The sequence below is a fragment of the Rhinoderma darwinii genome, chromosome 3 (genome assembly GCF_050947455.1).
Source record: "Rhinoderma darwinii isolate aRhiDar2 chromosome 3, aRhiDar2.hap1, whole genome shotgun sequence".
Classification (NCBI taxonomy): Eukaryota; Metazoa; Chordata; class Amphibia; order Anura; family Rhinodermatidae; genus Rhinoderma; species Rhinoderma darwinii.
The window spans coordinates 235,621,513-235,634,581 of record NC_134689.1 but is presented as its reverse complement, the minus strand read 5'-3'; the positions used below and the strand labels follow the sequence as shown (position 1 = coordinate 235,634,581).

At 43.1% G+C, this 13,069-nt stretch overlaps 1 protein-coding gene across 6 annotated transcripts in view; it reads left to right on the top strand.

The window, feature by feature from the left end:
* AHCYL2 (adenosylhomocysteinase like 2) overlaps window positions 1–13,069 on the top strand; it is a 145,289-nt gene that overhangs the window by 118,268 nt on the left and 13,952 nt on the right. For all 6 annotated transcript variants that reach the window (XM_075857541.1, XM_075857542.1, XM_075857540.1 and 3 more), the window contains exons 7-8: window positions 7,920–8,026; window positions 8,200–8,316. In XM_075857541.1, coding sequence (XP_075713656.1) covers window positions 7,920–8,026; window positions 8,200–8,316 — 224 coding nt within the window. The remainder of the gene's footprint in view (window positions 1–7,919; window positions 8,027–8,199; window positions 8,317–13,069) is intronic.

Below are 13,069 nucleotides of genomic sequence, written 5' to 3'. Positions count from 1 at the left end.
GGACTTGTCAGATCAAGTCCTGAAGCCCTACAGCGCCATGCGGTGTGGTATAAGAAGCTGGCCGGGCACATCATACAGATGGCATTGTACAATGCGTACATGCTACGTCGATGTGCAGGACAGAGGGGAACTTTCCTGGAATTTCAAGATCTAATCTTTAGGGACCAGGAAGGGGGGGCACCCAGTACTTCTGGAAGCGAGGCCACACGCATCGTACCAGGGCAACACTTTCCAAGAGAAGTTCCCCAAACCGGTGGAAAGGGAAAGAGTCAAAAGAGGTGCAGAGTCTGCTATAAGAGGGGGATAAGGAAGAACACAATATACCAATGTGACACGTGTCCCGAAAAACCAGGGCTCTGTATAAAAGATTGTTTTAAAATGTATCATACATCCCTTGATTTTTAATTTACCCTGATGCACTCCGCACAGCTTACCCCCCTCATCTTTCCCTTCTGAGCCCTGCTGTGTGCCCAGGCAGCAGATAACAGCCACATGTAGGGTATTGCCGTACCCAGGAGAACCCACATTACAATTTAAGGGGTGTATATCTCCGGTGGCGCATGCTGGGCACACTATATCGGACACTGACATGCCATATATATATATAAAATTGCAAATCTCACTCTGCACCATCTGCTGCGCATTATCTTTTACACAGTACCTGTGGGGTCAAAATGCTCACTACACCTCTAGATGAATGTCTTAAGAGGTGTAGTTTTTAAAATGGGGTCACTTCTCGGGGGTTTCAACTGTACTGGTACCTCAGGGGCTTCTGCATACATGACTTAGCACCAGAAAAGCTCCAGTAGGTCAAATGGTGGTCCTTTCCTTCTGAGCCCTCCCATGGGCCCAAACGGCAGTTTATCACCACAAATGGGGTATTGCCGCACTAAGGACAAATTGGGCAACAAAATGGGGTATGTTGTTCCTTGTGAAAATAAGAAATTTTGATCAAAAATGACATCTTATTGGAAAAAATATCATTTTTTTCATTTCACAGCCCAATTCAAATAGGTGCTGTAAAAAAACTGTGCGGTCAAAATGGTCACAGCAACCATAAATGAATTCCTTGAGGGGTGTAGTTTCCAAAATGGGGTCACTTCTGGTGGGTTTCCATTGCTTTGATACCTCTGGGGCTCTGCAAATGCGACATGGCACCCGAAAACCAATCCAGCAAAATCTGGACTCCAACAAACACATAGCGCTCCTTTCCTTCTGAGCCCTCCCATGGGCCCAAACGGCAGTTTATCACCACAAATGGGGTATTGCCGCACTAAGGACAAATTGGGCAACAAAATGGGGTATGTTGTTCCCTGTGAAAATAAGAAATTTTGATCAAAAATTACATCTTATTGGAAAAAATATCATTTTTTTCATTTCACAGCCCAATTCAAATAGGTGCTGTGAAAAAACTGTGCGGTCAAAATGATAACAAAAACCATAAATTAATTCCTTGAGGGGTGTAATTTCCAAAATGGGGTCACTTCTGGTGGGTTTCCATTGTTTTGATACCTCAACACCTCTTCAAACCTGGCATGCTGCCTAAAATATATTCTAATAAAAAAGAGGCCTTAAAATGCACTAGGTGCTTCTTTGCTTCTAGGGCTTGTGTTTTAGTCCACGAGCGCACTAGAGCCACATGTGGGACATTTATAAAAACTGCAGAATTTGGACAATACATATTTAGTAGTGTTTATCTGGTAAAACCTTCTGTGTTACAGAAAAAAATTTAATAAATTTGAAATTCAGCAGAAAAAATGAAATTTGCAAATTTAATTTCCACTTTGCTTTAATTCCTGTGAAATGCCTGAAGGGTTAAAAAACTTTCTATATGCTGTTTTGAATACTTTGAGGGGTCTAGTTTTTAAAATGGGGTGTTTTATGGGGGTTTCTAATACATAGGCCCCTCAAATCCACTTCAGAACTGAACCGGTACCTTCAAAAAAAGGCTTTTGAAATTTTCTTAAGAATATGAGAAATTGCTGTTTATGTTCTAAGCCTTGTAACGTCCAAGAAGAATAAAATAATGTTCAAAAAACGATGCCAATCTTAAGTAGACATATGGGAAATGTGAACTAGTAACTATTGTGGGTGGTATAACCGTCTGTTTTTCAAGCAGATGCATTTAAATTCTGAAAAATGCTATTTTTTGTAAATTTTCTCTAAATTTTGCAATTTTTCACAAATAAAGACTGAATATATCGACCAAATTTTACCACGAACATGAAGCCCAAAGTGTCACGAGAAAACAATCTCAGAATCGCTTGGATAGGTTTAAGCATTCCGACGTTATTACCACATAAAGTGAAATATGTCAGATTTGAAAAATGGGCTCTGAGCCTTAAGGCCCAAACTAGGCTGCGTCCTTAAGGGGTTAAAGAAAATCAGCATTTATCCATTTTTTCTCTGTAACACAGGTTTTACCAGAGAAACTCAATATTTATTGCCCAGATTCTGCAGTTTTTAGAAATCTCCTATATGTGGCCCTAGCGTGCTACTAGGCAGAAACACAGGCCTCAGAAGCAAAGGAGCACCGAGAGGATTTTGGGGCCTTATTTTTATTAGAATATATTTTAGGCACCATGTCAGGTTTGAAGAGGGGCCAAAACAAAGAAAACACCCCAAAAAAGACACCATTTGGCAAACTACAACCCTCAAGGAATTTATCAATGGGTATAGTGGGCATTTTGACCCCACAGGTATTTTGCTGAATTTAGTGTAATTCTGCTCTGAAAATGAAAATCGAAGTTTTTTTTTCTAATAAAATGACGGTTTAGCTCAGATTTTTCCATTTTCACAATAGATAAAGGAGAAAAAGAAACCAACCATTTGTAAAGCAAACTCTTCTGAGTACGGCAATACCCCATATGGGGTAATAAACTGCTGTTTGGACCCACGGCAGGGCTCCGAAGCGAAGAAGCGCCATATGGCTTTTGGAGCTCAAATTTTGCTTGATTGTTTTTCAGGTGCCATTTGCAAAGCCCATGAGCGGCCAAAACAGTGCAAACCCCCCAAAAGTGACCCTGTTTGGGAAACTACACCCCTCATGGAATCTATCTAGGGTTATAGTAAGCATTTAGACCCCAGAGGTCTTTTGCAGAATTTTTTGTAATTAGGCCGTGAAAATGAAAATCTACATTTTGTTCCACTAAATTGTAGAATGTCTTCATTTTCACACAGAATACTGTAGAAAAAGCACCCCAACATTTGTAAAGCAATTTCTCCCGATTACGGCAATACCCCACATGTGGTCATAAACCGCTATTTGGACACCCAGCAAAGCTCTGAAGGGAAGTAGCGCTATTTGGCAAGCAGATTTTGCTGTATTGGTTTTTGGCCACCATGTCATATATGCAAAACCCCTGAGGTAACAGAGTACAGTGTAAGCCCCAAGAAGTGACCCCATTTTGGAAACTGCACCACTCAAGGCATTTATCATTTGCCTGGACAAATAAGCATGCGCACCATGCGCATTTGAGGTCTATTTTTGGTGCTTTTCACAGCATTGGCCCACAATTGCAGGGCTCGGAAGTCAAATAGTAAAGCAAATACCCAAGTAGTGACCCCCATATTGGAAACTACACCGCTTAGGGCATTTTAAGGAGTGTAGTGAGCATTTTGACCCCACAGGTGATTCTACATTAGAAATTAGTGCCCAGGAGATGGTGCAAAGTGAAAATGGCAATTTTCCACTGATATGCCAATTTAGTGCACAATATGTTGTGCCCAGTTTGTGCCACTGAAGACAAATATTTCATAAACTGTTAAGCCAGTTCTCCTGGGTATGGCAATGCCATATAAGTGGACGTAAACTGCGGTTTGGGCACACTGTAGGGTTCAGAAGGGAGGAAGCGACATTTGGGTTTTTGTAGCGCAGATTTATCTTGGTGGTAGTTATGTTTGGCATTTTGCTGGTATTTCAGTTAATAATGTGGGGGCACATATAATCTGTGCGGGGTACATCAGGGCATAATAAGAGGGTATAATAATGAGGTAAATAATAACCCGCAGATATGTGGCCAGTGTCGCACTGATAAATGGTGCCCAATCTTATCCACTTTTGAAACACTCTGCATATTTTGCATAGCCATATTCTGAGAGCCAAAACGTCTTTATTTTTTCTCCACTGCAGCTGTGTGAGGGCTTATTTGTTGCGGGACAATCTGTAGTTTTCATTGGTACCATTTTGGGATACACGCAATTTTTTTATCACTTTTTATTCCATTTATTTGGCAAGCAAGGTGGCCAAAAACCAGCAATTCTGACAGTTGTTTTTGGTTTTTTTTAGTGTTCACCGTGCGCTATAAATGACATTTTACTTTATTCTTTGGGTTGGTACGATTAGGGCGATACCATATGTATATAGTTTTTTTTAAATGTTTTACAGCGTTTGCACAAAAAAATCCCTTTTTTGAAAAATAATGTATTTTTTGTGTCCCCATGTTCTGAGAGCCATACCTTTTTTTTTTATTTTTGCGTTGACAAGGCTGTGTAAGGGCTTGTTTTTTGCGGGACGGTTTGTAGTTTTTATTGGTACTATTTTGGGGTACGTGCGACTTTTTGATCACTTTTTATTCTATACTTTAGAAGGGATGGTGACCAAAAAAATAGCGATTCTGGCATTGTTTTTTATTTAATTTTTTTTTGGCGGTGTTCACCGTGCGGGAAAAATAACATCGTTTTATAGTTTTTTTTGTTTGGGTTGTTACGAACACGGTGATACCAAATATGTGTACTTTTTTTTAACGTTTTAATTTTTTTTCCTATAATTAAAGACTTATTATAGGAAAAAAGGCAGTTAAACTTTGAACTTTTTTATAACTTTTTTTTGTCCCACTAGAGGACTTGAAGACCTGCACCTCTCATCTTTATTCTAATACATTTCACTACTCACGTAATGCAATGCATTAGAGCTGTCAGCTATTCACTGACCGCAAGCCTATTAGGCTCCGCCTCCGGGCGGGACTTAATATGCTTCCGTACGTGGCAGACCAGGAAGCCACTGTTGCACTCCGTTTCCCATAGTAACGATCGCCATGCGTGCGACCACATCGCAGCGATGCCGGTCTTCTGGAAACAACTAAGATGCTGCGATCGCTTTTGATCACGGCATCTAAGGTGTTAATGGCAGGGAGCGGAGCTAGCTCTGTTCCCTGCCGTTACAGCAGGATGTCAGCTGTAACATACAGCTGACATCCTTCGGCTGATGGCGCAGGCTCGGTTTCTGAGTCCGCTGCCATGTTTTATCTGCGGCCGGAAGCCTTTTAAGCTCTGCCTCCGGGCGGGGCCTAGCAGGCCCCCGTACTTGGCAGACAGGGGGCCATTGTTAGGCCTCCTGTTGCCAACAGCCGATCGGCTAGCGTGGCTACCCGGCTCTTTTATCCGGGTAACAATGCTGCAATACTGTGATTGGCCAGTCTCTACTGACTGACCAATCACATCGATCGCTGGCGGCGCCACTCCGCGATTGGTCCCCCGACGAGTCACAGTGACTATCGGCTGTCTATGACAGCCAATGTCACTGTTCTGTCACCATGTGTTTTGACATGGTGAGAGAAAAGCACCATGACGTAACTGTACGTCATGGTGCCTTAATGCAATGCAAACCGTGACACACAGTTGCGTTAAGGGGTTAAAGAAATGCTAAACCTAGAAATTAGCAATAAAAGTAAACCGGAGATATATTTGCCCCCACTGTTAGGCTATGTTCACACAGAATTTATTACAGGCAGAAAATCGACCTCAAAATGAGGCAGATTTTGACCTGCCTGCACTTTCTTTGCCACGTCTTTCGGCCACAGCCATTGAGCGTTGCGGGCAAAAAATGCTGCGAAAACTGCTCATCCCGCCTCCTATTGATGTCAATGGGAGTTCAGAGACAGAAACCCGGGAAGAAAGAGCATGATGCTTTTTGTTCCTCATGAGCGTTTTTCCGCTCGTGGGGAAAAAGCTCCTCCGCCTCACCTTGAAGTCAGTGGGAGACTATTTCAGACGTTTTTTGGTGGTGTTTCGGACCCAGTTTCCGTGTCAAAAACTACGCCCAAAAAAATCTGTGTGAACTAGGCCTTAGGCCTCATACACATGGCAGTATTTTGGACAGTATTTGCACGCCAAAACTAGGAGTAGGTCTATTACAAGGTAGAGGTGCAAAAGATGCCCACCACATCTGGTACATATCACCTGGTCAGGAGAACCTTCTTAAAGTGAAGGTGTCATGATTTTTATTTTTTCTATTATTATATTGCTTTTAATATAATATTAACAAAAATGTTATTTAATTGTGTTCTCATTTTTTACTTTTTAATGTATTCTTACTTTTACTTCTCTATGGGGGCTGCCATTTTTTTTTCCATCTCTGTATGTGTCGATTAACGACACATACAGAGATGCTATATGGCACATACAACCCCAGAGAGCATGTGAACGGGAGCCGTTCCATTCTCAGTTGCGTGCGCCGTCTATGTGGGACCAAAACTAAGCTCGTTCGTAGAGCAAAATCCGGCGCCATTTTCATGCGGACAGTAAGATGACGACTTCCTCCGCGGCTTCCGGCCATATGTTCAACGAAGCGAAGGCGCAAGGAAGAGGAGGGTAGGCGGCAAGAACTTTGTTAGACCAGCGGAGGCGGCGGCAGGAGCAAGTAATTTATGTTAGTGTATGTTCATGTGTGATACTGTCTGCTGAGCCCTGTATCTAATCCTCCTAGCACTGTGCAGTCGCTCAGAAAATGGCGGCACACCGTGTAGGAGGTTTGAAGACATTCAAACCCTTCCTTCTCCTGGCACAAGCCAGAAGAAGGGAGGGAGGATTGTGTGAGGACACTAGAGGAGAGTGTGTCCACCCCAAATTTGCAGCATAAATCAATGAGGTTGCTTTACCACAGTGACCATTCTGCAATTTTGGGAACTGCACCCTCTAGTGGCCAGCACATGGAAATATTATACATAAGATTCTAATTTATAACATTTCCTGACCTTTGAAAAAAAAAATTCTAATTAAAACAATGTGTAATCACTTAAATACTAATTGTTTAACTGAAAGAAAATAAAATTATTTCTAGCGACACATTCCCTTTAAGTAATTGGTGGCATATCCTGAAACAGAATGAGCAATCCAAGATGATAGAATCTTTAGTATCAATCCATACATTGTGCCTCTTAATTGAGTGCCTATTGTTTCTGGAGGCAAACTTTGCCAGCTGTGCCCAGCTTTAAACTAGAACTCAAAGCAAAGATTAGGAACCTCCAATTTTTTAGCCTATATTTTGCAGATGTGAATTTGACATATCGGTCTGATAAGGCCGTGTTTGCACAGTTTTTTGCAGGCGGAAAAATCTGCCTCAAAATTTTTTCCAAGAATTTGGAGGCAGATCTTGACCTGCCAGTACTCTCTTCGCCGTGCACTTTTTTGGCCGTTTTTCAGCTGCGGCCCTTAAGCGCCGCAGGCAAAAACGCAGTGAAAACAGTTTTCTCTGCCTTCCATTGTCAATAGGAGGTCAGAGACAGAAACGCCTGAAAAAAGGGCATGATGCTTTTTCCCGTGAGTTTTCTTTTGCGCTAGCGGGAAAAAACTCCTCTGCCTCCCATTGAAATCAGGATGCGTTTGCGGATGTTTTATGGTGCGGTTTCCACTTCAAAAATAGCGCCAAAAAAACCTCAGTGTGAACAGGGCATAAGAGGGGTACTGGGGGGGTGCATGGCTTTTTAGTCCCAGCTGTTCAATATATCAATGTCTAACAACTGAATTTTTTGATGGTCTGGTATGGAGCTTTAGTTACATGGGCAACTACTCCATTTTACATTTGCACCAGTTTTGATCTTTCCTATTTGTATTTTTGGAACTCCTCCAAAACCTGTCAATATGACAATATTAATCTGCTCCAAGTGATGACTATAAACTGAGCCCCATTTTCTCTGCAGATTCTCGATGATGGTGGAGACCTCACACACTGGATATATAAGAAATATCCGAACATGTTCAAGAAAATAAAGGGGATTGTGGAGGAAAGTGTAACTGGTGTGCATCGGTGAGTAGAAACCTGGTCTTGTAGTTTATATTCTGACCGTATTCACAATCTGTTTTTATTAATATATCATTCTGTATGCATACAGAGGTTCTATTGTGGGCGTTCGTCTTAAACAATTGCATTTAAAAGTAGAAAGTGGCTTTTGAGGTTGAATTTTTCTTTTTTGTTTACAGCCTTTACCAATTATCTAAAGCCGGAAAGCTTTGTGTTCCTGCCATGAACGTCAATGACTCTGTCACCAAACAAAAATTTGACAATTTGTACTGCTGTCGCGAGTCCATCCTGGATGGGTAATGATTAGTTTCAGTTTTGTTGTTGTGTTTGATATTTTTAATACTTATGTTATTTTGTATTGCAGGTTAAGTTGGCCATGAGATAGGCATCAGCTAACCGCTATCTCTTTTGATTCCAGCCGACTTTTTATGTAATATGTAAGGCCTTTTTAACAAACGTAGGCATAAACGGTACAAAATCATCACTTCCTACAATGGAGCATCACACTTGAACAAATAATATGAAATCATGTTATTAGTAGAATTCCATTCATGTACATTAGAAACGTGTACCATAATAGCTATAATTGTTTCAGTGGGCCAATACTACCAATAGATATTTTTTAGCTATAGGGGGGAATTTATGTAGCACTCTACGTCAGTCCTATGCCGTAGAAAAGTAAGTTTGAGTTTTCGCGAAACAATGTTGCTTCTTTAGCATTTTTCGCCGCCTCTAGCACTTTTTAGAAAAGTGGACAAGGCCAAGGCTTCTTTCACACTACCGTTAGTATATGTTTATCTCTCTTCCATCTGAGGAAGAGAGGTTCGAATTCGAAAGATTAAACGGAAAGCAATGGTTCCGTTAGAATTACCATTGATTTCAATGGTGATTATTTTATTTCACTTGCTTTCCTTTTTTCTCAGTTCGCTAGGTTTCCGGTTTTTTTTTCACAAAAACAAAAGTTCTGCAGACTGCACTTTTGCTTCCGGTAAAAAATAAAACGGAAACCTAGCGAACGGAGACAAACGGAGAGTAACTGAAACAAAAGAATTACCATTGCAATCAATGGTAATCCTAACGGAAACGTTGCTTTCCGTTTAATCTTCCGATCCTCTGTTCCGCTGACGGAAGAGAGGTAAATGTATACCGACGGTAGTTGGAACTTGGCCTTAGAGAAAGGTGGCGTGCCAGAGATGCGCCTAATTAATAAGAGGTGTGTACCACTTAATATATTAGGCTCGTCTTACTTACTCCAGCGCTCTTCATATTAAGACTGACGTATAAAAAGCCGGTCTTAATTATTCCCCTCCACCACCACCACTGTCCTTGATGATTTCGGAATATTGTGCTTCACACAAATTGGTCATGGTCTTCTAGTCAGTGTGCAAATCGTAACTGAACAATTTTAGTCATCATGCTTGTATATCTAAATAACTTCAGCTGTATATTAAAGTGGTGGTAATAGTATCCATTTGTGGTTGCTGGGAAGAAATTGCGTATTATTAGATAAATAGTGTTCAATTTCTTATCTGTAATTGTTCGTCATTTGCACAGTCATGGCCGGCCTTGGATACGTTCGACCAGTGCAGTCGCACGGGGCGCCAGCGGGTTTGTGTATCCCCGCGGCGTTGCAACTACCAGCGGGGATACAAACACTAACTGCAGTCGCCTTTCCACCCGGGCGCTTCTTAACTTAGTAGCCGTCGCTACCGCTGTAGCCACCATAGCAGCTGCTAGCGATGACATCGGGCATGAGGGCGGTGGCACCGCTAGCAGCTGCTGCTATAGCGTTAGCGATGGCACTATAGCAGAGCAGGGAGGTATCTGTAGCTCCCTGAAGGAGCGGAATCCCCATGTGGCCTGGGATTCCGCTCCTGGAGCGCTGCTTGATGTCTCTGTCCATATAAGGACAGTGACATCAGGGGAAACTCCTGAAGCGGAATCCCTGGTCACAGCGTTGCAAACGCTATGACCGGGGATTCCACTCCAGGAGAAGCCAATGACGTCATGGACACAGACGACAGGAGCTTGTCCTGGAGTGGAATCGACGGTCACAGCGTCAGAAACTCTGTGACCGGGAATTCCGCTTCAGGAGCTTTCCTTGATGTCACTGTCCATGGACAGACATCAAGCAGCGCTCCAGGAGCAGAATCCCCGGCCACATGGGGATTCCACTCCTTTAGGGAGCTACAGTGGCGCTATCTATACTGGAAGGGGTTGGGGGGGGGGGGTGTTCTATCTATATGAAACAAGATGTGGTTATTGCTAAACCATACCTGATAGAAATACCCAAAAATGCAATGTGAATACAGCACGGTGCCATTTCTGAGAGAGTATATAAAAAAGAAAATATATTCCAGAAATATAACCAGGCACTCTTGGGTTAATAGAAATTTATGAAAAATACTTTATTTTAAACTCCGAATGTTTTCGGGAATATAAATATATGCACACAATCTCCTGGCCAGGAAAAGATAACATACAATTGGAATTAATCTTCTATACATTAAAGGAACAGTGTCACCAAATTTTTATTTTTTATATCAGTTTTATGTTAGGGTTTTATTAAAAACGTTTATATTTATTTGTGTGTTAGGGTATGTTCACACGAGGGCGTCCGTTACGGCTGAAATTACGGGGATGTTTCAGCCTGAAAACATCCCCGTAATTTCAGCCGTACCGGCATGTGCAGGCTCTTGAACGCCGCGTCAATTACGGCCGTAATTGGCGCTGCTATTCATTGGAGTGAATGAATAACGGCTCCAATTACGGCCAAAGAAGTGACAGGTCACTTCTTTGACGCGGGCGTCTATTTACGCGCCGTCATTTGACAGCGGCGCGTAAATATACGCCTCGTGTGAACAGACAAACGTCTGCCCATTGCTTCCAATGGGCAGATGTTTGTCAGCGCTATTGAGGCGCTATTTTCGGGCGTAATTCGGGGCAAAAACACCCGATTTACGTCCGTAAATAGGCCGTGTGAACATACCCTTACTTTTTTCTATTTTTACACTTTTTCTTCCCTATGGGGGCTGCCATTTTTTTTTCCATTTCTGTGTGTGTCGATTAACGACACATACAGACATGGAATACGGCAGCTCCAGTCCCATAGGGAATGCGAACGGGGCCCGTTCCATCCACTATGGTGTACGCCGTGTGTGTGGGAACGGCGCATGCGCCGCTCCCACACAGTCCAATTTGAAATGCGCGCCGTCCGGCGCCATTTTCCTGGGGACCGGAAGTCGCGGCCGGACAGTAAGATTACTACTTCCGGTCACGGCTTCCGGACTTGTGCACATGGAGCAGCGGCAGCAGACGGAGCGGAGGGAGCGGCGGCGACTGGAGCAGGTAAGTGATTTCTGTGTATGTAAGTGTTATACTGTGTGTTTCTCCCGGCACTAGCCAGGATAAAGGAGGGGGGTATGCTGAGAGCTCACTAGAGCGAGGGATTTTTTCCCAATTTTGCAGCATAAAGCAATGTGGTTGCTTTACCACATGCAATGCTGCAATTTTGGGAATTGCTCCATCTAGTGACCAGTGCTGGGAAATATTATAAATTGAATCCAATTTATAATATTTCCTGACAAGTGAAAAAAATAAAAAAAATTAGAACAATGTTTAATCACCCACACACTAATTGTTTAACTAAAAAAAAAAAAAAACATGTTTTGCTGGCAACACATTCCCTTTAATTGAGTCCCTATCTGGACTATCTGGTTCTATCTACCTGTGGGCTGTGTGGCACTACCTACAAAAAAGACAACTGTGCAGGAGCACACAAAATACCCAGCTTTCCCGGCTATCAAATAAATGTGTGGAAATAAACTAAGATATAACTTTTATTTAATCTAGCTAAAAGGATTAATCCTTTAGCTAGACTTAATAAAAGTTATATCTTCGTTTATTTCCACACATTTATTTGATAGCCGGGAAAGCTGGGTATTTTGTGTGCTGCTGCACAGTTGTCCTTTTTTGAATGTCTTTTTCCCATCAGCTATCAGGGTCATTTCGTAGTCCTTGCACTACCAACCAGGGGGCTGTGGGCTGTGTGGCACTACCAACCAGGGGGCTGGGGGCTGTGTGGCACTACCAACCAGGGGGCTGTGTGGCGCTACCCACCAGGGGGCTGTGTGGCGCTACCCACCGGGGGACTCTGTGAGTGGTGGGCTGATGGTCTTCAAGTGGTTTCCGCCTCTGACCTCCAATTGAAATTAATAGGAGGCAGAAAATACCTGCGGCGCTCGTTTTGAGCTTTTTTTCCTGCATCTTTTGCATTCGCTTCAACAGCTTAAGAAAAAAACACAAAAAAAAGGTCACACAACGCTGTCAGTTGCTGAAGGAATTTTGAGGCAGTTTTTTTTGCCTTACAAAAAACGTGTGTGAACATACCCTACGAGTGTAGTGCTTGTTCTTAGCCGTTTTCTGTCTTTCTCGAAACAATTTTTGGTAAGGCAGCCCTGAGGAAATTTTATTTTTCCAGTGCTGCCTCGGGTCTGAAAAGGTTGGGAAACTCTGTACTAGGCTACAGGGTCCCGTCATGGAGCAGCTCAGTTCGTCATGGGAACGGGGCATAGGTGAGTACAATTTTTGTTTTTGTTTGGGGCACTGTCTACATGGGAAGGTGGGAGACTGTATGGCACTGTCTACAAGGGGGAGGTGGGGGACAGTATGGCACTGTCTACAAGGGGGAGGTGGGAGACTGTATGGCACTGTCTACATGGGGAGGTGGGAGACTGTATGGCACTGTCTACAAGGGGGAGGTGGGGGACAGTATGGCACGGTCTACAAGGGGGAGGTGGGAGACTGTATGGCACTGTCTACATGGGGAGGTGGGAGACTGTATGGCACTGTCTACAAGGGGGAGGTGGGGGACAGTATGGCACGGTCTACAAGGGGGAGGTGGGGGGGCTGTATGGCACGATCTACAAAAAGGAGGTGGGGGATTATGGCACGGTCTACAGTGAGGCTATATGGCAAAATCTATAGGGGGCACTATACTGCGTGGGGGCCACTAAGCGGACATTATACTGTGTAGGGGTACTACTGGTG